The sequence below is a fragment of the Hemiscyllium ocellatum genome, chromosome 39 (assembly GCF_020745735.1).
Source record: "Hemiscyllium ocellatum isolate sHemOce1 chromosome 39, sHemOce1.pat.X.cur, whole genome shotgun sequence".
NCBI lineage: Eukaryota > Metazoa > Chordata > Chondrichthyes > Orectolobiformes > Hemiscylliidae > Hemiscyllium > Hemiscyllium ocellatum.
Genome location: NC_083439.1, coordinates 4,098,164 through 4,124,148, shown reverse-complemented (window position 1 = coordinate 4,124,148; position 25,985 = coordinate 4,098,164). Strand labels below are relative to the sequence as shown.

At 44.7% G+C, this 25,985-nt stretch overlaps 1 protein-coding gene across 1 annotated transcript in view; it reads right to left on the bottom strand.

The window, feature by feature from the left end:
* LOC132834156 (eukaryotic translation initiation factor 3 subunit J-like) overlaps positions 1 to 16,071 on the bottom strand; it is a 28,271-nt gene extending 12,200 nt beyond the window's left edge. Inside the window, exons 1-5 of the mRNA XM_060852813.1 lie at positions 16,025 to 16,071; positions 15,807 to 15,892; positions 8,148 to 8,196; positions 5,046 to 5,143; positions 2,520 to 2,634 (exon numbers count right to left, since the gene is read on the bottom strand). Of these exons, the coding sequence (XP_060708796.1) occupies positions 2,520 to 2,634; positions 5,046 to 5,143; positions 8,148 to 8,196; positions 15,807 to 15,892; positions 16,025 to 16,046 (370 nt within the window). The 5' untranslated portion in view covers positions 16,047 to 16,071. The remainder of the gene's footprint in view (positions 1 to 2,519; positions 2,635 to 5,045; positions 5,144 to 8,147; positions 8,197 to 15,806; positions 15,893 to 16,024) is intronic.
* Between the last annotated feature and the right edge of the window lie 9,914 nt (positions 16,072 to 25,985).

Here is a 25,985-nt window from a genome sequence, read left to right as displayed (position 1 = left end):
AAATTAGAAAGGGTTCAGAAAAAATTTACGAAGATGTTGCCAGGGTTGGAGGATTTGAGCTGTAGGGAGAGGCTGAACAGGCTGGGGCTGTTTTCCCTGGGGTCAGGTAGTCCAGAACTAGAGGGCATAGGTTTAGGGTGAGAGGGGAAAGATATAAAAGAGACCTAAGGAGCAACTTTTTCATGCAGAGGGCGGTGTGTGTGTATATATAGAATGAGCTGCCAGAGGAAGTGGCGCAGGCTGGTACAATTGCAACATTTAAGAGGCATTTGGATGGGTATATGAATAGGAAGGGTTTGGAGGGATATGGGCCGGGTGTTGTCAGGTGGGGAACTTTTTCACACAGAGGGTGGTACGTGTATGGAATGAGCTGCCAGAGAAAGTGGAGGAGGCTGGTACAATTGCCACATTTAAGAGACATTTGGATGGGTATATGAATAGAAAGGGTTTGAAGGGATATGGGCCAGGTGCTGGCAGGTGGGACTAGATTGGGTTGGGATATCTGGTCGGCGTGGATGGGTTGGACCGAAGGGTCTGTTTCCATGCTGTACATCTCTATGACTCTATAGCTCAAATCCTCCAACCCTTGCAACATCCTTGTAAATCTTTTCTGAACCCTTTCAACTTTCACAACTTATTTCTGATAGGAAGGAGACCAGAACTGCACGCAATATTCCAACAGCGGCCTAACCAATGTCCTGTACAGCCACAACATGACCTCCCAACTCCTGTACTTGATACTCTGACCAAGAAAGGAAAGCATACCAAATACCTTCTTCGCTAACCTATCTACCTGAGACTCCACTTTCAAGGAGATATGAACCTGCACTCCAAGGTCTCTTCCCTCTTGCTAAATGCTAAGGTTTGCTTTCAAGAGGTTGTGTTCGATAAATGAATGCACACAACATAAATAAGGTGGCTATTGAATGCACAGAACAAAGAACAACACAGCACAGGAACAGACCATTTGACCCTGCACACCCACACCAACACATTTTACCTTTCCATACTAAAACTGTCTTCACTTACAGGATCCATATCCCTTTGTTCCGTTCCTATGCATGTACGTGCCCATGTGCTTCTTGAATGTTGCTACTGTGTATGTCCCCACCTCCTGTGGCAGCATGTTCCAGGTACTCACCACTCTGTGAAAAACTTGCTTCACATCTGTTTTAAACTCCCGCACCCCACACCTTAAACTGTGTCCCCCAGTAATTGACCCCTCACCTCCAGAGTGAGATTTGGAAGTTAATATCAGATAATAAAGAAACAGGAGATGAAATAAACTAATACTTTGCTATCTTCACTATAGAAGACAAAAATATCCCAGCTGTATCTATAATCAGACTGAAGGGAGAGGGGAACTTAGTGAAATTATAATTACCAAGAAAGTGGTGCTGAGCAAACTGATGGAGCTGTAGGTTGATAAGATTCAGAATCCTGATGGACTTTGACTCTAAGTATTACAGCCTGGAAACAGACTCTGCGGTCCAACTAGTCCATGGCAATCATATTCCCAGACTAAACTAGTCCCACTTGCCTGCACTTGGCTCATATCCCTCCAAACTTTTCCCATAAGTGTACTTATCCAAATATTTTTCAAATGTTTTAACTGTATCTGCACCAGTGGGTAAAATAGTTGCCCCTCATACCCTTTTAACTTGCCCTCTCACCTTAAAAACATCCCCTCATCCCAGGGAAAAGACCATTGCTATTCACCTTATCTATAACCCTCGTGATTCTATAAACCTTTATAAGGTCACTCTCAACCTCCTGTGCTCCAGTGAAAAACGTTCCAGGCTGTTTTTAGATTTCAAATCCTCCATTCCTGGCACCATCCTGGTAATCCTTTCTAAACCTTCTCCAATTTAATGAAGCAGTAGACGCATTGGTGTTAATTTTCCAGAATTTGTTAAATTGTGAAAATGTTTTAAAAGATTGGAAAATAGCAAATGTAATAGCTCTATTCAAGAAAGGAAAGGATAGAAAAAAGAAAACTACAGGCCAGTAGGTTACTGTGTACAGTGGGAAATTGTTAGAATCAATTATTAAGAATGTTTAGCTGGACACTTAAAAAAATACTAGACAATCTAAAAGAGTCAGCACAATGTTTTGTGAAGTGGAAATCAGATTTAACCAATTTACTGGAATTGTTTGAATAAGATGTCCTGGGGATAAGGGGAGCTTGCAGAGCTTGGTTTTCCAGAATTCATTTTGCGAGATATTACATAAAAGTTTAAACTGTGCTTGCTGATGTCACCAGGATGGAGTTAGAATTTTGTTAGTAACTGAAGTTAATCAGAGGTAGGTGGGACTGTAAAATTCAAAACACAACTTGATCAACCACGATCTCATTGAATGACAGAGCAGACTCAAGGGCCAAATGGTATATTACTGCTCCTAATCATATGTTTACAAACTTGATAATTATATCGGAACTTCCACCAATGCAGAATAAGACAAAATAACACTAATGAGCTTGAGCTTTCTGAGACTTATTAAATTTATTTGCAACTTACCAAATGTGTCCTTTGCTACCTCCAGGTCTGCCTGTTCTTGTAGCTTTGCTAGTCGAAGTTTTTCTGCGAGCTGTTCCTCTGGTGAAAGTTCTACTGGTGCGGCTGCTTTCTCCAACTGAAAGCAAGAGGCACACAGGATTGGACAGGCAGAACACAAAACATAAGTTCTTCCAATTAACACATTGCATCAGTCATTTTTACTTTCCCCAAGTCTGCCTAACCCTCTCCCTCTCTGACAAGAATAACTTAAAACAAAAATTCACTGTCAGCAGATGGGCATTACTGGTAAGGCCAGCATTTATTATCTATTCAGTGTTGCCATGAGATGGTTATAATGGTAGCTGCTTTCCTGAACCGCTGGCTCATTGCCACACACAAAAAAAGGGACTCACCAAATCATCTCAGAAGAAAATTATGTCAACCACATTGATATGGCATGGGAATCATGTACAAGTTCAGACTGAGTAAGGATGTTAGACTCTCTTCTTGAATGCACATTAGTTAACCCCTTGGGGTTTTATAATGACCTGACAGTATGTTCACCAATCATGTTGAGTGAACCTCTAAATGCAAAGCTTAAAAACAACAAAATCAAAATTTCATGTTGGGAGTTGAATTACTGTCCAGCTACATTCATTTAAACACATTTTAAAGCATCATGAGGGAACTGCGGTTTCAGTTATTTTAACCAAGTGTAAGAAAAAAACAAATCTAATAAGATTAAAGGTTTGACTGGTTAAAAACATGCAAAATTTCTTTGATTCTGAAAGGGTCCCAGTAGGTCGGAAAATAGTGAATGTAAAATAGCTAGAGTAACATCCTTACTCAAGAAGGGAGGAGGGATAAGTGAAAACTATAGGCTACCTAGCCTAAGAATTGTCATAAGGAAATTGAGTGAGTCCATTATGGAGAGGTTTTAGCAGGTTATTCAGAAAATCACAATGGATCAGAGAGGGTCAACGTGAATTTGTGAACGGGAAATAATCTTTAATTCATTTAGAGAGTTCTTTGAGAAATCAACAAGCCTGGCAGACATAAACAACGTGGTGTACTTGAATTGCTAAAGGCATGTGATAAAGTGGCACTCATTCAGGGATCTCAAGACGATAGGTTGAACAGGTTGGGCTTATACCCATTGGAGTTTACAAGATTGAGGAATGAAATTATTAAAACACATTGTTAAGCCCTTTGTACCTTGCATGAAGTAATTTGCCCTCGCGAAACATACGATGCACCCTTTCACCCACTAAGAGTCTAATCTTCACTTACCTGCAACTCTAAAGAAACAATATTGAACGAAACTTACGTCCTGAAGGTTGTGTGCACTGCACAGGCACAGACTGCAAACTCACCATTCACAAGTTTAAGGAGGACTTGACTGGTTATTCAGCAGGAAGATGTTTACATTTGTGGAGAAGATTCAATTAGGGGACATAACATTTTAAAGATTTTTTTTCTCATTTAGATGGTCATTAATCTGTGGAATTCTCTTCCTCAAAAAGCTGTGGAGGCTAGGTCCATGTATTTATTCAATGTTGTGTTAGCTTTTTGATGGCTGAGAGGTCAAGGGTTATGGGGCACAAGTAAGAGGTTAAGAGTTGAGACCACAACCAGATCAGGTATAATCTGATCAAATGGCAAACAGCTTGCTGCTCACTTCTGAATTTTGGCCAACACCTCCCCTAGAATAAATGATATTGTTGCTAAACTATTAATCCCGAAACTCAGCTAATGTTCTGGGGAGATGGGCTCAAATCCTGCCATGGTGAATGGTGGAATCAGAATTCAATTTTAAACAAAAATCTGGAATTAAAAATCTACTGATGACTATGAAACTATTGCCAATTGCTAGAAAAACCAACTGACACTCAAAAATGTCCTTTATAGAAGGAAATGTGCCATCCTCATCTGGTCTGGCCTAAATGTGACTCCAGACCCACAGCAGGGCAGCACAGTGGCTCAGTGGTTAGCATTGCTGCTTCACAGCAGCAGGTTCAATCCCACCTTCGGGTGACTGTGTGGGGTCAGCACATTCTCTCCGTGTCTGCCTGGGTTTCCTCCGGGTGCTCCGGTTTCCTCCCACAGTCCAAAAGGTGCGCAGGTTAGGTGGATTGACCACGGGTGTGACAGGAATAGGGTGGGGGGGGGCAGGACGTTCTTTAGATAATTTGTGTGGACCCAATGGGCCGAATAGCCTGTTTCCACACATTAGGGATTCCATGATTCAATAAGGTTGACTCTCAAATACCCTCTGAATTTCAAGGGCAGCTAGTGATGAACAATAAAAAAAGCTAGTCAGCCAGCAACACCTACGTCCCATGACTGAATAGAAACAAAAAGTGTGAATGGCTAATGTATTGCGTTTCAGGTCTTATATCCTTTAATTTAATTAAATTATGCTTTAAGTTTCCGCATAATCTGTCCTGTACTGATTAAATAGATTCTGCAGCACTTTGTAGCATTGCAAAAAGGGAGACTCCTTGGACCAATGGAATATTTCATCCTGAAGGATATAAAGCAACTTACGCTTTTTAACTCCTGTTTTTGCTTCTTCAACTGCCTTTCTTTTTCCTCCCTTTCTTTAATCCGATCACTTAATTTCTTCTTTTCTGGCTTGACTTCCACTATAGAATTTCAGAGAAGTCAAAACTCTCAGTTAGTGACATGGTGATGCAGTGTTTTATCACAATGAGAAGTAAATGCATTAAAATGGTCTTTACAGTTAGCTGTTGCAAACAGCAATATTCAATCGATTGCACCTATCTTCTATTTCAAATATGTGGCACTTGTGCTGAATAACCTTCAAAGCATTACAGTAGGTGCATCAATATTTGTTTAACCATCAAGAGAACAAACCAGCCACAAATCTTAAGCCAACAGGTTGAAAGGTTACAGGTACAGACAGCAAAGTGGATCCGCCATATGCATACTGAATGGTGGAGCAGGTTCGAGAGGCTGAATTATCTTCTCCAGCTCCTAGTTTTTATGTGCTTAAATCCCTCTGTCTCCACAAGATTGGGTTGGTTTCATAAGGTCTGTATACTACAATAATCTGAAAGCAGGTTACTTGCTCCTCTATATTCTAGCAGAAAGAGATTGTTTTAAACCAAGTATTATACAATCTAGCCCTAACCCCAATTTACTCCTCTCCTGAAGGGGCTACCTGACAATTAGATAAAAATTCCTCCAAGTCCCACTACTCTGATGTTTCTCACACAAGTGACTATTCTTCATGTGCAATCCTGACCAGCAAGTCTGAGAAAACTATTCAAACCAAAAGTGGAATTTGGGGATTCAGGTTTATAGAACAACAAGTTCCTCTGAAAAGGCATAGTTTACAATAGGTGTAACACAGGGTTTCAACCGGTGATAAAGCTGAAGCTTTCACAGTAATCTTCAGCCAGAAATGTGAAAAGAAAGGGTTTACAGGGATATGGGCCAAGTGCTGGCAAACGGGACTAGATTAGGTTAGGATATCCGGTCGGCATGAATGAGTTGGACCAAAGGGTCTGTTTCTGTGTTGTATACCTCTATGACTAAGTGCCCAGTGGATGATCCACCTCAGCCTCCTCCAGTGATCCCCAGCATTACAATTAACTGTCTTCAGCCAATTCAATTATCTCCATGTGATACCAACAAACAATTGGAGGCATTTGATACTGTAAATGCTGTGGGCCCTAACAATATTCCACCAATACTACTGAAGACTTGTGCTCCAGTACTTGCTGATCCCAAGCCAAGCTCTTCCAGTAGAGTTTAAACATTGTCATCTATATGACAATGGGGAAAATTGCTCAGGTAAATCCTGTATATAAAAAGCAGAACAAATCCAACCCAGCCAATTACCAGCTTGTTAGCCTACCCTCAGTCATCAGTAAAGTGATGGAAGGTGTAAGCAGTCGGAGTGTCAAGCAGCACTTTCTCAGCAATAACCTGCTCAGTGATGGCCAGTTTGGGTTCTGCCAGGGTCACTCAGCTCCTGACCTCACTACAGCTTTTGTTCAAACATGGACAAAAGAGCTGAATTCCAGAGGGGAGGGGTGAGGGACAGCCCTGGACATCAAAGCTGCACGCGACTGGGTGTAGCATCAAGGAGCCCTAGCAAAACTGGAATCAATGGGTATTGGGGGCACACTCTCCATTGTTTGGATTAGACCTCGCACATAGGAAGGTGGATGTGTTTGTTGGAGGTTAGTCATTTTGGCTCCAGGACTTCTCTGTAGAGTTCCTCACAGTAGTGTCCGAGACCCAACCATCTTCAGCTGTTTTCATTAGAACGTATGAAATAGGAGCGAGAGTGGGCCATCTGGCCTCTCGAGCCTGTTCTGACCAGTCAATAAGATCTTTTTCCTGCACTCTGCCCCACTTACCCGCCTGCTCACCATAAAACTTAATTCCTTTGCTGTTCAAAAATCTTTGTCTTAAAACGATTCAATAAGGTAGCCTCAACTGCTTCACTGGGCAGTGATCAATGACCTTCCCTTTATCTTAAAGTCTGAAGTGGTGACATTCACTGATATTGCAATGTTCAGCACCATCCACAACTTTTCATTCATACCACACAAATGCCGGGCAATGATAATCAACAATAAGAGACAATCTAACTAATGCCCCTTGACATTCTGGCCAGAAACTCAACTGGACTCGCCACATCAACACAGTGGCTACAACGGCTGGTCAAGCTAGGAATACTGCGATGAGTATTCACAGTAAGTACTATGCACCACCCACCCCAACCGACACTCAGGAGCAGCAGTCTGTACTATCGACAAGATTTAGTTTAGAAATTCACCAAAGATCCTCAGACACCACTGTCCAAACCCATAACCTGCAAGATCCCCTCCAAGCCACTCACCACCCTGACTTGGAAATACATTATCGAACCTCTACAGTGGAGGGAATCACAGCAGACACATAGAAGGTGCAGAGACACTCATCCAGGGGGTGGAATCAAACCAGGGTCGCTGGTGCTGTGAGGCAACAATGCTAACCACTGAGCCACCAAGCCACCCCAGTCCATGGGATAATTCCAGACAACCAGGGAGGAAATCAGTTTAAAGACCTCACCTGAGAGACTGAGCTTTGGATAGTGCAGTACAATACTGTGAATGTCAATCTTGACTTTGAACTATAGTGGAGGCTTGATTCTTCAGATTAAGAGCCAGGAATGCCACCAACTGAGCCACTGAGAGGTCTAAGGCCACTGTAGTTTACCTTCTGGGTAGTTTGATAAGATGCAATTATGGGAGTTGTTGTCTGACCACAATGATCAATCCTTGTAGTTGAGTCTACAGCAGTCCCAGATATCAAAACAGGAAAACTCCCAGTGATTGAAAGTGTAGAAACAACAGGTTCAAAGTCATTTGCTCCCAGTGTCATGACAAATTACTGATACTCTATCTCAAAATATTGAGAAATCTGAATGAATCACTACATATTCATTCCACTGTTTTCTTTGGATCCTGTTCCCTAAATTGAGTACCTGTTCAGTGAAAGGAAACGCTAGAATTAGAGTATCCCTCTTCAAGGTGAACCAGTTTATGATCCACGCTAACTACTCCCCTCAGAATTCTAAAAGCTGTCATCACGTTACCACTCAATTCAGTATTAAGAAATCTGCATACCTACCTGGTTTCAATGGGGTTTTCTTTTCCTCTTCATCGTCATCCCAGTTGTCCTATGGAAACAAAAAAGGTGAACAGCACTTAAGCTACTAATCTTCATTACTTATAATGAAAATGGACATAAAAAAGCTTTCCAACTACTGATTTACTTTAGTTTTTGTGGCCCACTTGTTACAGCTTTGTAGAAAGCAAATCTCTGTAGGTAACAGGTCATGAATATTATAAACTGCAAAAGGGAACCATTAGATCATGTAAAGCCTAGTGTACCTTCTTTATGGAGTACACCACAGTGTGCAGTTAAGACACAGATTAGAAGATCATCGCTCAATCCACAGTCTGTACTGAGCTGATCTCAGGTTAGCCGCTGAGGTAAAGTTCGCCTCTGCATTCCTGAAATAGGAAGGCGACAGATTGTCGCGGACTTCTGTTAATGGCTTCAGTAGCCTCTGTTGGTAAAAGGCAGGTATAAATGACAATGATAATAGGATCAGATCACTCTAGTGCCCTATCAACACATTCACCTGTTACAGAAGGAATTCTACAGTGACATATCACCAAATGATTTGCCTCAGCGAAGCTGAACCATGGCAAGAGAGTACATTGCGGAAAAAAAACAGTGGGAAGTAAATGTTAAATGCAAAAGGACAAAAGTAACTGACTAACAAAGAAGTCTGAGATGTGACCAGACAGATTTGTCAGATTATAAAAAAATTGATTGGTTAGATGTACAGAAAATGTTCCAACTGCAGGAAAACCAAAGTAGAGGTCATAAATATTGAAGAACACAAGAATGAAAGAAGGATGAATCAGTACAATTAGAAGCTGGCTGAGAAAGATCAGAGGCAGTTAGTGTGAAACACCACCATATGCATGACCCAAATAAGAGAAGGGAATCCATATGGTAAGATTCTGTAAAGTTGTAGACCAACACAGGCAATTTAGAGCATACACAGAGATCCCTGATGGTCCCCAACTCGGCCAAATGACCCATTTCTATTCTGTAAACAGTACCAATACACCAGAATATTCAAAATGCTCAACTCCCAAGCAGTGTGAAGCAAAGAGAGTGGGGGCAAAAATTACTTAGGATTGATCTTTCTCATCCCTCTACACCTACCTTTATGCCATTTTCACCCATGTTAAACCTCATTAACACTCCTGCTGGTATCTCTGTAATTAGTAATATGGCACATGAATTGCAAACCTGAGCGATGCCTGACATGGAGGCGTCACGCTGGAAAGACTGGCAGATTGTATAAAACAGGGAGACAGTGAGGTCTGCAGATGCTGGAGATCAGAGTTGAGAGTGTGTTGCTAGAAAAACACAGCAGGTCAGGCAGCATCCGAGGAGCAGAAAAAGCAGAAAGAGGCCAAAACGTTGATTTTCCTGCTCCTCGGTTGCTGCCTGACCTGCTGTGTTTTTCCAGCATCCACACTCTCACACATTCATTTGGCCATTCACAAGGTACTTTGCACCCATTTGCAAAACTCTTGGGGTCCAATATTAAATGTGATTTGGAAAACGGACAATTGCTAAATAATTCTAAGTGTGCAATGAATTATACTGACACCTAATTTAGGATTGCCTTTGGGGCTTACAGTGCGATATATCTGCATGTATGAAAGCAACATATACTCATATATTAGGCCTTATTTGTAGGCAATTCTTAGAAAGATCAGAAAAAGTATGAAAAACAGTCTGCCCTATACATCCTACTGGCTATCAGCCATATAATTCAAGAGGCAAAAATACAAAAAGAGAGCCTAAGAGCTAACAAGGAAAATTAAACACCAGGAATTCCTCACCAACCTTCAAGCTCTATGAAAGCAGTGTCTGGGATTAATAATCGCAGGTCTTCTCCCATAACAATCTGATGCTGTGGAGTCATGCTAAAACCCAAGTATGTAATTTCCACCAGGTAGCCCAGTAAATGTTGTTAGGGAAATATGCCACGTACAATTCTTTCAGACGACTTGTCCCTAACTAGTCACCCTCACCGATACCAAACTGAGCAAATTCAACCTTGTGCAAGACATTTACTCACCTGGAGCAGAGAGTGACATGTCACCCAGGGGTACCATTCACCACAGAGAACACAGTACACAGCTCCATATAGCCTGCAAATTTATGTCCAAATATGAGCTAACTCAATAGAAATCTCACCAATGCAAGATCACATTTTTGAAATCTTGCAAACATTTCAAGGCCTTTGAAAACCCTTGGTTCTTCCTCATCTGACAAATTGTAAGGCGTTGGGTAAAAAGGGGTGTCTCTCCACAGTGACTCGTGAGCATGCAGTCACAACACCCATCTGTGGATTTCTCAGCAAGTGCATTTGCAACTCAAGGACAAAGATAAATTTCAGTGCCTGACTGACATCCAGCTGGCCAAAGAAAAAAAATTAAAAGTTCGACCAATGACCATGAAGTGAATACATTAAGTTTTAAAAGCAGACCGACAGAACAACAAAATTCTATAATCTTTCCCAGCATGTCTCTGCAATCATCTGCATTTGAAGACAATCACCACAATATCTTTGTGTCTGTTGAATCATACCCTCAATAAAGATATCATCTCATGGAAACATAGATTTATGGCACAGGTCATCATTGTGCCTATATCTGTCAGGAAACAGCAATCCAGCTTAATCCCACATTCCTGTTACTAGCACCTCAAGTGCATTTAAAACAAAATGCGATGGGTTTCTGCCACTACCATAATTTCAGATAGTGAGCCATAGACAGTGAATGATTACTCAAGTCCCTACTAATCCTTCCAACAATCACTTCAAATCTATGACCCTTAGTCAATGACCTTTTTAATGAAAACAGGGCTTCCAATCTAGTCTATCCAAATTCTCATAACCTTGGACATTTCAATCAAATCTCCCACTCAGTCTGCTCAGTTCCAAAGAAAACTCAGCATATCCAATCTTTCTTCAGAAGTAAAATTTTCATTCCTGGCAACATTCACAGAAATTTCCTCTCTCTATCCTTTCCATCTTATCTATTGTCTAATTCAGTGCCCAGAATTCAAAAGGTTTATTCAAATAAATCTTTTATATGGTTCCAACATAATCTCTGTGCTCTTATACTTGAGGCTTTGGCCAGTAAGGTACAGAACCCCTTCTTAATAATCTCATTTCCCTTCCAGCCACCATCAGGGATCTCTATTATATGTTCTAAATTGCCTATGTTGATCTATTTTTCAGAATCTTACTATATGGATTCCCTATCCTGCCCAAATTTCTTTCTTTCTTATCTCTCCAGATTTAATTCTGTGCATCACCTATCAGTGTGCCTATCATATTTAGCAACATGGTCTATTTAAATTGGGGTTAAAGTGTTGCACTCCTATCAATTTATCAAAACAATGCACTGAATGTCTACTCTTCTGCAGGAAGGGACATAAAGACACCCTTTAAAAGTTGAATCACTCAGCTTTATAACTATCACAGTGCTACTGTGCCAAAAGCTATCAACACTATACTAAAGCAATGAGTTACTATCTCTTTAATGGGCAATATATATAGATACCGAAAACCCCTTTCTACTTCATAAAGATGTGCAGCACGAAAACAAACCCTTTGGTCCAACTCGTCCATGCTGACCAGATATCCTAAATAAAACTACTCCCATTTGCCAACATATGATCCATATCCCTCTAAACCCTTCCTATTCATATACCCATCCAGATGTATTTTAAATGCTGTCATTCTACCAGCCTCCACCACTTCCTCTAGCAGCTCACTCCATACAGGCACCACACACTGAATGAAGAAGTTGCCCATTATAAATCTTTCCGTTCTCATCTTAAATCTATGCCTTCTAGCTTTGGATTCCCCCACTCTGGGCAGAAAAGTACCTGTCTATTTCCCCATCCATGGCCTCATGATTTTATAAACCTCTATAAGTCACCCTTCAGCCTCCAACACTCGAGGGAAAACAGCCCCAGCCTATTCATTCTCTTCCTATAGCTCAAATCCCCCAACCCTGGCAACATTCTTGTAATTATTTTCTGAACCCTTTCAGGTTTCACGACATCCTCCCTATAGCAAGGAGACCAGAACTGCACACAGTATTTCAAAAGTGGCCGAACCAATCTATCGAATCCAGAAGGGCATAAATGTTCAACTACAGAAGCAGGTCATTCAGCCCATGTCTATACTCATGATGAAAACTCCATATAATCTCTCCCTACTCAACTGGCAGATTACTTATTTCTTTCATCCACGTGTAGTTATTATGCTGTGCTTTAAATACATTAATGATCATTAATCATGTGACAATATATTCTCACCACAAAAATTACACAACTAACATTACATATCAGTATTTCAATCAGTGAAGCAACATGCAGAAATCTGAAGGCTCCAGGGACACCTATTCTGAAATGTCTTGACATATTCCTGTGAAATTTTCCATCAAATAGAATTGCTCATATCACATTAGTGATAGACCTGAGTCATAAACCATATCTGGAAGGAATAAATGTAATCATTTGACAGTATGGCATTCGCAGCTCAAATAGACAACACCAAATCGGTCCTCATGAGATGAAATCAACTTGAAAGACTAAAACCGTTTCTTTCTATATTCATATGTCAATCTGTTGAGTACCTCCAACACTTTACATTTAGTCGAGATGCATGGATCTGCAGTACTTTGCTTTTTGTTTCATAGCTATCAAATTTAATATAAATGATTGTATTTACTAAATTTGGAGGCTGATTTCATCCTACTATACTGCATGGTCTATCTGCAGAAGAGTATTCAGCACTGAGCTCAAGGTTTGAATTCAAGCTGATGACACATGGAGTATTTTACAATAGTCAGCAAAATCACTTCTGATTTTGCTGACAACCTAAAAACTTTTCAACCTTGTTCTTGCTTTTGAAATCACCAGAACAGCTTTACTGAAGAAATCTGGCAATATTTCTTCTATTATGCGCAGATTATCACCAGGATTAGTGTAAAGTGAGTAAGAATTTTGGATACTATCAGATTGAGGAAATCTTTTAACACTGTTTAGTTGTAACAAATGCTATTTCCTGAATGTACCATCAATTCAACCCCGTAAAACAAATAGTCTTTGGAGTGTGCTTCAAGAGGGAGTATCAAACATCCAATCCATGGAACAGTTACACCCACTGCAATGTACAGTGCTGGCTCTCCCAGGCAATGTTCTGTACAATCTACGAGACCTATGCTATAAATATCATCACTGCTTCTCTTATTTGGCGAGTGAGATGGAAAATAACAACTGTGTACTGAGTCAAATAATGTTTGACTGGAGTGGCAAGTGGACTAAGAAAAGAGACAAGTTGATCATGGTACTAAGTATTTACTGCACAGCCAACAGAAACAGACGAACACAGGAAAAGGAGATGACAATCCAGCTCCGCACAAAAATCACAGCTCATCTGCGATCTAACTCCATAAACCCACCTTTGTCTCGGTCCCCTTTGTACCTTTGGTCCTGGGGATTCATCACCCTTTGATGCCAATACTCCCTTTATTACTGTTACTTTGTTCACATTAACTTTTTTGCACCCTTGATACAGTATTAGTTTCTTTGGGATGCCAAACTTGCTATTCACTTTCTCTGTAGTGAATACTGACACAAAGTAAGTACCTTATTTTATGGTATCACTGCTACTTTAAGGAGCGTACAATGCTCCCTGCAGTATGTTTTCCAATGCAAATTTTAACTCTGTTGGAGGCACCCTCATTTTGTAGTTTGTACAAAATGCTTTGCCATTTCTCCATGAAGCCAGGATCATTCAAATTATGGAGGTTTAGTGTACCATTGCTCTTTTCAGTTTCATATTGGCATTTCACTTTTAGTTGAGAACACCATTGCTTCTGCAATGTAAGGTTTGTGATTTATGTATGCATTAGTATTATTTTACAGCTTGGACTTTTAAATAGTGGCATGAGATTTTGGACAGTGTGTATGAGAGGTTTAATAACTAACTTGTAATTCTTACTTGTTTAAAAAAAAAATCATTGTTCCAGTATGAGAGGGGAGAGCCCAGGATGACAATGGACATTTGTTTGCAAAGGGAGTTTTAGCTTGCTTCCAGTTTAGAAATCTCAGGACTTCTTTGTTTGCTTTAGCGAAAAACTCTGGAAATCTTCTGTCTTCACTGCAACACAGTCATCCAGGTAATAAAAATATAGTGCTGGACAAAATCAGCTGATCTGACTACATCTTTGGAGAAAGAAACATGAGTGAAGGGTTGTAATGGTCTCTAAATGGTAACAGTTTCTCTCTGTTGATGCTGCCACACCCAAGTTTTCCAAGCACTTTCTACTTTAACTTCAGATCGCCAGTATCCACAGGATGTTGCTTTTATTTGACAGTTACCACCTACACCTGAAGATCAATATGTTTTCGTATCAATGGGATTGGATTTGTCACCATGCAGTTTAGGTGCAGGACATGTGTTGGTATACAGTATATCTATCATCCCCAATAAACAGATAAAATGCATGGATACACTGGAAAGCAGCTAAAAATATTGATGTCAAGCATGTGCAGCTCAGTGCTTGAATGTCTAACCACTAAGTCAATTAAGTTTGAGGCCCTTGGCCAAACAGTTATGTGGTACTAGCTTTGTAATGGTGGGAGTAATGTGATAATTTTTCTGTATAACCTTTTGGAATTAATGTGTTAAGTGAAACTATACACTAACAATACTTTCAAGGATTTAAATAAAACACACACTTGGGTTGAACTAAAAAATTGACATTGCTTTTCATTACTTTGCTCTTTCTCTGCTTTAATTCCCCACGATAGAGAAATCTGAGGAGACTCAAACTTAACAAACTAGGTCTTTATCCCTATAAAACAACAAAGTGATGGAAGAACCTTTGTCTTGCTATATCATTAACTTAATTATTAGAGGGTAGAGAGCAGTTTAGCATCAGTACCAATGGAAGGAAAGAAAAGCCAAACAAATGGGAGCACAACCATCTAACATATGAGATTCACCACAACAAAAATTTACAATCTCAAAGGGATAAAGTCCAGCGAACTGTGAGAAAACTGGTCTCCTCAAAAGGACCAATAAATGATTGGAAGTTACTCTCTACCTCAACCAAACTCAGACAAAAAAGGCAAAAATTGACACTTTTAAACAAGTGACCAAAAGTTTGTTCAATGTACCAATTTTAAGAAGCAAATTAAAAGAGAATAAAGAATAGAAAGGCCGTGAAGTTTAATTTTGACATGGGGCAGCTGAAAACACAGCTGGCAGCAGCGAGTGAAACTTGGGGGAGATGAACCAAAGGATGGACTTAGAGGAACAGAGAAGATGCGAAGGTCCAGGGCTGAACGTTACTGAGAGACAGGGACAGGGGGAATCTAGGGCAGGTTTTGAACAGGAGGATTGGCATGTTACACTCTGGGTGCTGAAGAGAGCCAACTTGGGGATCAGTGAGTGAAGGAAATATAACGTGGTAAGTTGTGACGGTGTTGGCACTCACCCCAACAGCAGGAAGCACAACTGACGCCCCAAACCCCCCCCCCCAGAAATTAAATGCCACCAGCCTGCATTTGTATAGCACCTGTAGCACAGTAAGAGACAGATACAGCCAGAGGTAGACGGTCACGGGTGGGGGTGAGCTGCCTCGGGCCCAGCTCGAGTGTTTTCTTTACCTTCACATCCTCGTCCTCATCCTCGCCCTCCCATCTGTCCACAATCACCGGCTTGTTCACCGGCCCCTGCGTCTGGAAATCGTCGTCTGCGAACACAATCGAAGCCGGTCATTAGTTTGAGGAGGGGAAAGGGGAGAAACGTGAGAATGGGGTAGGGAGAGAAGCCAGAAGGATACTCTCGGCGCCATTAACGCCGAGACACAAAAAGCCGCGCTCACCCCAGCCGTCCGAGTCCGCCATGGCCGCCTGCCCGCTCTCTCCGTCACGCCGGGGAACTGTGGGATACCGGAGGTCCCAGCTGGAGGACTAGGCATTGTGGTATACTGGAGGGCCAAAGCTGGAGGACTAGGCATTGTGGTATACTGGAGGTCCCAGCTGGAGGACTAGGCATTGTGGACTACTGGAGGTCCCAACTGGAGGACAAGGCATTGTGGGCTACTGGAGGTCCCAACAGGAGGACTAGGCATTGTGGGATACTGGAGGTTCTTTTTATTTCAAAAATATACTTTATTCATAAAATAATTTGATGGTCTGTACAGTTGGTCATGCCGCACATCCGTAAACATTAACATACAGAGATCAGAATTTATCATTGTTATATACAGGTCTGTACATTTCTCACTCATGTGCCCATATATTGAGCTGAGGTGTCTGGCCCCCTGATCTTCTTTAGACAGGCAGATGTTACACGGTGGTCTTTCCCCACCGCATCCCTCAACGCATAGTCCTGGACCTTGGAATGTGCCAGTCTGCAACACTCAGTCGGGGTCAACTCCTTCAGCTGGAAGATCAACAGGTTTCAGACTGGACCACCCAGAGAGCGTCCTTCACCGAGTTGATGACCCTCCAGGCACAGCTGATGTTCGTCTCAGTGTGCGTCCCGGGGAACAGACCGTAGAGCATGGAGTCCCACGTCACCACGCTGCTCAGGACGAACCTTGACAAACACCACTGCATTCCTCTCCAGACTTCCTCTGCATAGGCACATTCCAGAAGGAGGTGTGTGACAGTCTCATCCCCCCCAAAGCCGCTTCGAGGGCAGCGTGCGGTGCGGCTGAGAGTCTGGGCGTGCATAAAGGATCTCACAGGCAGAGCCCTTCTCACCACCAGCCAAGCCATGTCTTGGTGCTTGTTGGAAAGTTCTGGCGATGAGGCATTCTGCCAAATGGCTTTGACAGTCTGCCCAGGGAACCACCCAACAGGATCGGCCCTCTCCTTTTCCCGAAGGGTCTCAAGGACACTACGTGCTGACCACTTCCTGATGGACTTGTGGTCAAAGGTGTTTTTCTTCATAAATTTCTCCACGAAGGACAGGTGATATGGAACGGTCCAACTACTCGGAGCGTTCCGCGGCAGCGAGGCCAGGCCCATCCTTCGCAACACCGGGGACAGGTAGAACCTCAGTACGTAGTGACACTTGGTGTTTGCGTACCGGGGATCCACGCACAGCTTGATGCAGCCACACACAAAGGTGGCCATCAGGGTGAGGGTGGCATTGGGTGTATTTTTTCCCCTGTTGCCCAGATCTTTGTACAGTGAGTCCCTTCAGACCCGGTCCATCTTTGACCTCTATATAAACTGGAAGATGGTCCGGGTGAGTGCAGTGGCGCAGGTTCTGGGAATAGGCCAGCTGGACACACCTCAATACCGTCGCTGCGCTGGGCTTTGAGCGACACCAGTTTAAAGCTGGGAAGGTACTCTCTTGTATCTATTTAACATATTGTTACTAAGGGAAGGATGAAGAAGCTATGCATAAAAACGTACAATGTGGGAAAGATTAGTGGAAAGGCTTTAAAAACCAGCAGAGGGTAACTAAAATAAACCAGGCTGGGGTTTGAAATATTAGGGTCAGCTGGTTAGAAATAAAAAAAAGCAAGAGATTTTTTCCAGATTTGTAAAAGAGAGACAAGAGTGGACATTGGACTGGTGGAAAATGAGGCTGGGGAGTTGGTGCAGGTTTGAGCCCCATGGGACCTGAGGACATAGCCTTAGAGTAAAAGGGAGACCTTTAAGATCGGGGATAAACTTCTTCAGCCAGACAGTGGGGAATCCATGGAATTCATTGCCACAGAAAACTGTGGAGGCCAGGTCACTGAGTATATTTAAGACAGCGATAGATTCGTGAGGATCAAAGGTTATGGGGAGAAAGTGGAAGAGTGGGTTTGAGAAACTTGTCAGCCATGATGGAATGGCGGAGAAGAATCAATGGGCTGAATGGCCTAATTTCTGCTCTTATGGTCTCAACAAATAATGGCAGAGGAACGCGAATAGAAGCTTTGCATCAGTTTTCACTGGGGAAGACACCAGCAGGTACCAGAACTTTAGGAGAATTGGGGGGAGGGGGAGCAGAGGTGGAATGTAATGGCCACCTTTAAGGAGAAGGTACTGGGGAAGCTGAAAAAGTCTAAAGGGGAATAAATCATGAGGACCAGATGGACTACATCCTAGAATTCTGAAGGCAATTGCTGAAGAGATTGTGGATTGGTGATGATCTTCCAGGAATCACTGGAGGCAGAGAGGGTCTCAGAGGATTGGAAAATAGTTAATATAACAACTCTGTTTAAGGAAGGAGACAAAAGGCAGGAAATTGTAGACCATTATTAAGGATTAGATTGTAAAATACTTTGAAGTGCATGGTAAAATAGCACTGAGTCAGTATGACTTTAAGGGGAGGTCATGCCTGACAAATGTTAGAATTTGTTTGAGATGGTAAGGAGCAAGTTAGACAAACGAGAGCCAGTGGATATGGTCTCTTTGGATTTCCAGAAGACCTCTGACAAGGTCCCACACAGGACGCTACTAAATAAGATGACTCCATGGCGTTAGGGATAAGATACTGGCATGGATAGAGGATTAGCTTAAAAGGCAGAGAGTGTGGATGAAGGGGTCTTTTTCAGATAGCAGCCAGTAGCTAATAATGGAAGTCTGCAGGAGTTAGTTTTCGGACCATCCCTATTCACTTTATGCATTAACGATCTGGACAAAGCAATGGGAGGGTATTGTTGCTAAGTTTGGAGATGGCACAAAGTGTAGGGGCAGGTAGTGTTGAGGGAGCAGGGGGGGCTACAGAAGGACTTGGCCAGGGTAGGAACATGGGCAAAGAAGTGGCAGATTGAATACAATTGAATTACAAGAAGGAAGGAGAATTAGGTTGAGAAACATATCAGGATGATCGAATGGCCTCATTAGAGTCATAGAGATGTACAGCATGGAAACAGATCCTTTGGTCCAACTAGTCCATGCCAACCAGATATCCCAACCCAATCTAGTCCCATTTATCAGGACTTGGCCTATATCCCTCCAAACCCTTCCTATTCATATATCCATGCAAGGGCTGTAACAAACACTACCATTGGACAAACAGGCAGAAAACAAGCTACTAGGATACATGAACACCAACTAGCCACAAAAAGACATGACCCTCTCACTAGTATCCTCACTTACAGATAAGGAAGGACACCACTTTGATTGGGACAACACATCCATCCTAGGACAAGCTAAACAAAAACATGCACGAGAATTCCGAGAAGCATGGCATTCCAACTGGAACTCTATGAACAAACAGCGAGTTAGACCCCATCTACCACCCCCTGAGAAAAAGTGACATCACCAACCCAAACATATGAATAGAAAGCAGGAATTATTCAGCATTGCTTCGCTTGAGGCCCACTGAAGATATTACCTAGTAGGGTAACGAAACGTCTGGAAATTAACCTTACAGCTCAGCGAGCAAACCTACATCCAAAAATCTCAACCTGAGCTACAAATCTTCTCAAAACTCACAATTCATATATCCATCCAGATACTTTTTAAATGCATCTGGTAATTGTACCAGCCTCCACCACTTCTTCTGGCAGCTCATTCCCTACACACAGCACCCTCTCTGTGAAAAAGTTACACTTTAGGTCCCTTTTATATCTTTCCCCTCTCACCCTTAATCTATGCCCTCTAGTTCTGGACTCCCCCACCCCAGGGAAAATACCTGGTCTATTTATCATTTCCATGCCCCTCATGATTTCACAAACCTCTATCAGGTCACCCCTCAGCCTCTGACGCTTCAGGGAAAACAGCCTTAGCCTATTCAGCCTCTCCTTACAGCTCAAATCCTCCAACCCTGGCAACATCCTTGTAAATCGTTTCTGAACCCTTTCATGTTTCACAACATCCTTCCGATAGGAAGGAGACCAGAATTGCATGCAATCTTCCAAAAGTGACCTAACCACTGTCCTGTACAGCCACAACATCACCTCCCAATTCTTGTACTCAATACTCTAACCAATAAAGGAAAGCATACCAAACGCCACCTTCACTATCCTATCTACCTGCGACTCTGCCTTCAAGGAACTATGAACCTCCTCTCCAAAGTCTCTGTTCAGCAACACTCTCTAGGACCTTACCATTAAGTGTGTACGTCCTGCTCTTATTTGTTTTTTCCACCTCACATTTATCTAAACTCCATGTGCCATTCCTCAGCCCAATGGCCTATCTGATCAAGATCCTGCTGTAATCTGAGGTATCCTTCTTTGCTGTCCACAACACAATTTTTGTGTTATCTGCAAATTTACTAACTATACCTCCAATATTCACATCCAATTCATTTGTATAAATGATGAGAAGTAGAGGGCCCAGCACCGATCCTTGTAGCACACAGCTGGTCAAAGGCTCCAGTCTGAAAAACAACCTCCACCACCATATTTTGTCTTCTACCTTCGAGCCAGTTCTATAGCCAAATGGCAGTTCTCTCTGTATTCCATGAGATCTAACCTTGCTCACCAGGCTCCCAAGAGGAATCTTGTCGAATGCCTTAGTGAAACCCATGTAGATCACGTCTACCACTCTGCCCTCATCAATCCTCTTTGTTACTTCTTAAGAAAATGCAATCAAGTTTGTGAGACATGATTTCCCACACACAAAGCCATGTTGACTATCCCAAATCAGTCCTTGCCTTTCCAAATACATGCAAATCCTGTTCCTCAGGATTCCCTCCAACAACTTGCCCACCACCGAGGTCAGGCTCACCAGACTACAGTTCCCTGGTTTCTCCTACCACCTTCAAGGTCATAAAAGACACAGACTCTGAAAAGTCAGGGTTTGAGGTCTAGTTTGATTATTGCTAACAGATACTGCCTCAGGCAAAAGGTTTCCAAGTTAAAAAAAAGTACAATGAAAGGGGTGTGGCCAGTGCTCCCAGCTCAGCTTTACTCTGGTTTGGTTTAGTTGTTAACACAGTAGGCGTTTTGAAGCTGCTGGATCCAAAGAAGCAAATCCATGCTGGCACTCTCTCTCTGACCTCTCTGCTATAAGACCCTGTGTATGATCTTACCTTTTGTGCCATAGAGTGTTTATTGGGATGGTCGCAAGTATTTGGAACAGCATCATTCGGTTGGGATAATTCGTTGGGTTTTCAGATCGGTCAATTTATTCTGTTTTCTGTTCTCTTTTGTTTGTGTTCCATTCAGTAATCTTGATTTTTTTTTTAAACTAAGTGGTTTGACCAGCAGATTCTAGTGAAGTTAGGATATGGATTACTTTCTTGAAATGTTTTGAGGAGGCTCTGGCCTGGTCGATAACAGATTACTGATGCATGTCCAGAACAGGAAATCTGACCACAAACCTGTGGGACTAAAGCAGGAATGTTCACTGCTGCTTTCAGGAGTGAAAGCAGCAATGATTGTTATCCCTCTCCTACAGGAGGCTTACATTTACTCCCTTTTCCTGGGACCAGGATTTCTCCATTTGCCTCTTTCATGAAACATTTTTGCTGGGCTTGGGCAATGCATCACTGACTTTAAAAAAGACATGAATCTGCACAGAGCTCATTCTGTATCCAACATTTTCAATGTGTTTTCTTACACTTGAAGCACACAGCATGCATGACGCAGCCTGCCACCACCCAAGCCTATAAGCACAGATAGGGAGCAAGTCCAGGACCAGCAGAGAGGGGAACATTAGGTTGTGATAAATCTTGTAAGAAAATTAATATCCTATGGTTAATATCGGTGTCTTTGGATTCAGCCATTATTCGTGCATTAGAAGTTTTTTTTGTCATAATGTGAGGAGACAAGACCTTTTAATACAGTTGCAGTCATTTCCCGACCTATAGCTTTGTGAGTGAGCAATGACTGGTCAGGACCGCTTAAGGAACCTAATCTTGGATTTAAATTAAGGGACTAGACCAGGTAATTATAGTGGATTTCAAAGTTGGAAACTGTATACATCTTAAATATTGAATACAGAATACATGAATTTCCACTTCATATTGAAATGTCTTAGTCACTCGTTCAGTTTCCACCTCTGAATTACAGATAATGATTTTATTTTTAATAATCAATTGCCCAAATCACAAAATCAAAATTAGTTGGCAGGATCGCTTGTTTTTTTTTCCCTTTACACATTGTCAGCGGAAAAAGTGAGGACTGCAGATGCTGGAGATCGGGGGCTGCAGATGCTGGAGATCGGAGGCTGCAGATGCCGGAGATCGGGGACTGCAGATGCCGGAGATCGGGGACTGCAGATGCCGGAGATCGGGGACTGCAGATGCCTGAGATCGGGGACTGCAGATGCCGGAGATCGGGGACTGCAGATGCCGGAGATCAGAGGCTGCAGATGCCGGAGATCAGAGGCTGCAGATGCTGGAGATCGGGGACTGCAGATGCTGGAGATCAGAGGCTGCAGATGCTGGAGATCAGAGGCTGCAGATGCTGGAGATCAGAGGCTGCAGATGCTGGAGATCGGGGACTGCAGATGCTGGAGATCGGGGATTGCAGATGCTGGAGATCGGGGACTGCAGATGCTGGAGATCGGGGACTGCAGATGCTGGAGATCAGAGGCTGCAGATGCTGGAGATCAGAGGCTGCAGATGCTGGAGATCAGAGGCTGCAGATGCTGGAGATCAGAGGCTGCAGATGCTGGAGATCGGAGGCTGCAGATGCTGGAGATCGGAGGCTGCAGATGCTGGAGATCGGGGACTGCAGATGCTGGAGATCGGGGACTGCAGATGCTGGAGATCGGGGACTGCAGATGCTGGAGATCGGGGACTGCAGATGCTGGAGATCGGGGACTGCAGATGCTGGAGATCGGGGGCTGCAGATGCTGGAGATCGGAGGCTGCAGATGCTGGAGATCGGAGGCTGCAGATGCTGGAGATCGGAGGCTGCAGATGCTGGAGATCGGGGACTGCAGATGCTGGAGATCGGGGACTGCAGATGCTGGAGATCAGAGGCTGCAGATGCTGGAGATCGGGGACAGCAGATGCCTGAGATCGGGGACTGCAGATGCTGGAGATCAGAGGCTGCAGATGCTGGAGATCGGGGGCTGCAGATGCTGGAGATCGGGGGCTGCAGATGCTGGAGATCGGAGGCTGCAGATGCTGGAGATCGGAGGCTACAGATGCTGGAGATCGGAGGCTGCAGATGCTGGAGATCGGGGACTGCAGATGCTGGAGATCAGAGGCTGCAGATGCTGGAGATCGGGGGCTGCAGATGCTGGAGATCGGGGGCTGCAGATGCTGGAGATCGGAGGCTGCAGATGCTGGAGATCGGAGGCTACAGATGCTGGAGATCGGAGGCTGCAGATGCTGGAGATCGGGGACTGCAGATGCTGGAGATCAGAGGCTGCAGATGCTGGAGATCGGGGACTGCAGATGCTGGAGATCGGGGGCTGCAGATGCTGGAGATCGGGGGCTGCAGATGCTGGAGATCGGAGGCTGCAGATGCTGGAGATCGGGGGCTGCAGATGCTGGAGATCGGGGGCTGCAGATGCTGGAGATCGGAGGCTGCAGATGCTGGAGATCGGAGGCTACAGATGCTGGAGATCGGAGGCTGCAGATGCTGGAGATCGGGGACTGCAGATGCTGGAGATCGGGGGCTGCAGATGCTGGAGATCGGGGACTGCAGATGCTGGAGATCGGGGGCTGCAGATGCTGGAGATCGGAGGCTGCAGATGCTGGAGATCGGGGACTGCAGATGCTGGAGATCAGAGGCTGCAGATGCCTGAGATCGGGGACTGCAGATGCCTGAGATCGGGGACTGCAGATGCTGGAGATCAGAGGCTGCAGATGCTGGAGATCGGGGGCTGCAGATGCTGGAGATCGGGGGCTGCAGATGCTGGAGATCGGGGACTGCAGATGCTGGAGATCGGAGGCTGCAGATGCTGGAGATCGGAGGCTACAGATGCTGGAGATCGGAGGCTGCAGATGCTGGAGATCGGAGGCTGCAGATGCTGGAGATCGGGGGCTGCAGATGCTGGAGATCGGGGGCTGCAGATGCTGGAGCTCGGGGACTGCAGATGCCTGAGATCGGGGACTGCAGATGCCTGAGATCGGGGACTGCAGATGCCGGAGATCGGGGACTGCGGATGCTGGAGATCGGGGACTGCAGATGCCTGAGATCGGGGACTGCAGATGCCGGAGATCAGAGGCTGCAGATGCTGGAGATCGGAGGCTGCAGATGCTGGAGATCGGAGGCTGCAGATGCTGGAGATCGGGGGCTGCAGATGCTGGAGCTCGGGGGCTGCAGATGCCTGAGATCGGGGACTGCAGATGCCTGAGATCGGGGACTGCAGATGCCTGAGATCGGGGACTGCAGATGCCGGAGATCGGGGACTGCAGATGCCTGAGATCGGGGACTGCAGATGCCGGAGATCAGAGGCTGCAGATGCTGGAGATCGGGGACTGCAGATGCTGGAGATCAGAGGCTGCAGATGCTGGAGATCAGAGGCTGCAGATGCTGGAGATCAGAGGCTGCAGATCAGAGGCTGCAGATGCTGGAGATCGGGGACTGCGGATGCTGGAGATCGGGGACTGCAGATGCCGGAGATCGGGGACTGCAGATGCCGGAGATCGGGGACTGCAGATGCCGGAGATCGGGGACTGCAGATGCCGGAGATCGGGGACTGCAGATGCCTGAGATCGGGGACTGCAGATGCCGGAGATCGGAGGCTGCAGATGCAGGAGATCGGGGACTGCAGATGCAGGAGATCGGGGACTGCAGATGCTGGAGATCAGAGGCTGCAGATGCTGGAGATCAGAGGCTGCAGATCAGAGGCTGCAGATGCTGGAGATCGGGGACTGCAGATGCTGGAGATCAGAGGCTGCAGATGCTGGAGATCAGAGGCTGCAGATGCTGGAGATCAGAGGCTGCAGATCAGAGGCTGCAGATGCTGGAGATCGGGGACTGCGGATGCTGGAGATCGGGGACTGCAGATGCCGGAGATCGGGGACTGCAGATGCCGGAGATCGGGGACTGCAGATGCCGGAGATCGGGGACTGCAGATGCCTGAGATCGGGGACTGCAGATGCCGGAGATCGGAGGCTGCAGATGCAGGAGATCGGGGACTGCAGATGCAGGAGATCGGGGACTGCAGATGCTGGAGATCAGAGGCTGCAGATGCTGGAGATCAGAGGCTGCAGATCAGAGGCTGCAGATGCTGGAGATCGGGGACTGCAGATGCTGGAGATCAGAGGCTGCAGATGCTGGAGATCGGGGGCTGCAGATGCTGGAGATCGGGGGCTGCAGATGCTGGAGATCAGAGGCTGCAGATGCTGGAGATCAGAGGCTGCAGATGCTGGAGATATGAGGCTGCAGATGCTGGAGATATGAGGCTGCAGATGCTGGAGATCGGGGGCTGCAGATGCTGGAGATCGGAGGCTGCAGATGCTGGAGATCGGGGACTGCAGATGCTGGAGATCAGAGGCTGCAGATGCTGGAGATCGGGGACTGCAGATGCTGGAGATCGGGGACTGCAGATGCAGGAGATCGGGGACTGCAGATGCAGGAGATCGGAGGCTGCAGATGCAGGAGATCGGAGGCTGCAGATGCAGGAGATCGGAGGCTGCAGATGCTGGAGATCGGAGGCTGCAGATGCTGGAGATCGGGGACTGCAGATGCAGGAGATCGGAGGCTGCAGATGCTGGAGATCGGAGGCTGCAGATGCTGGAGATCGGAGGCTGCAGATGCTGGAGATCGGGGACTGCAGATGCAGGAGATCAGAGGCTGCAGATGCTGGAGATCAGAGCTGAAAATGTGTTGCTGGAAAAGCTCAGATTCCTGAAAAAGGGCTCATGCCCGAAACGTTGATTCTCCTGCTCCTTGGATGCTGCCTGACCTGCTGCGCTTTTCCAGCAACACATTTTCAGCACATTGTCATTGACCTGTCTCATTGCCTCATAGTTAATTTGAAG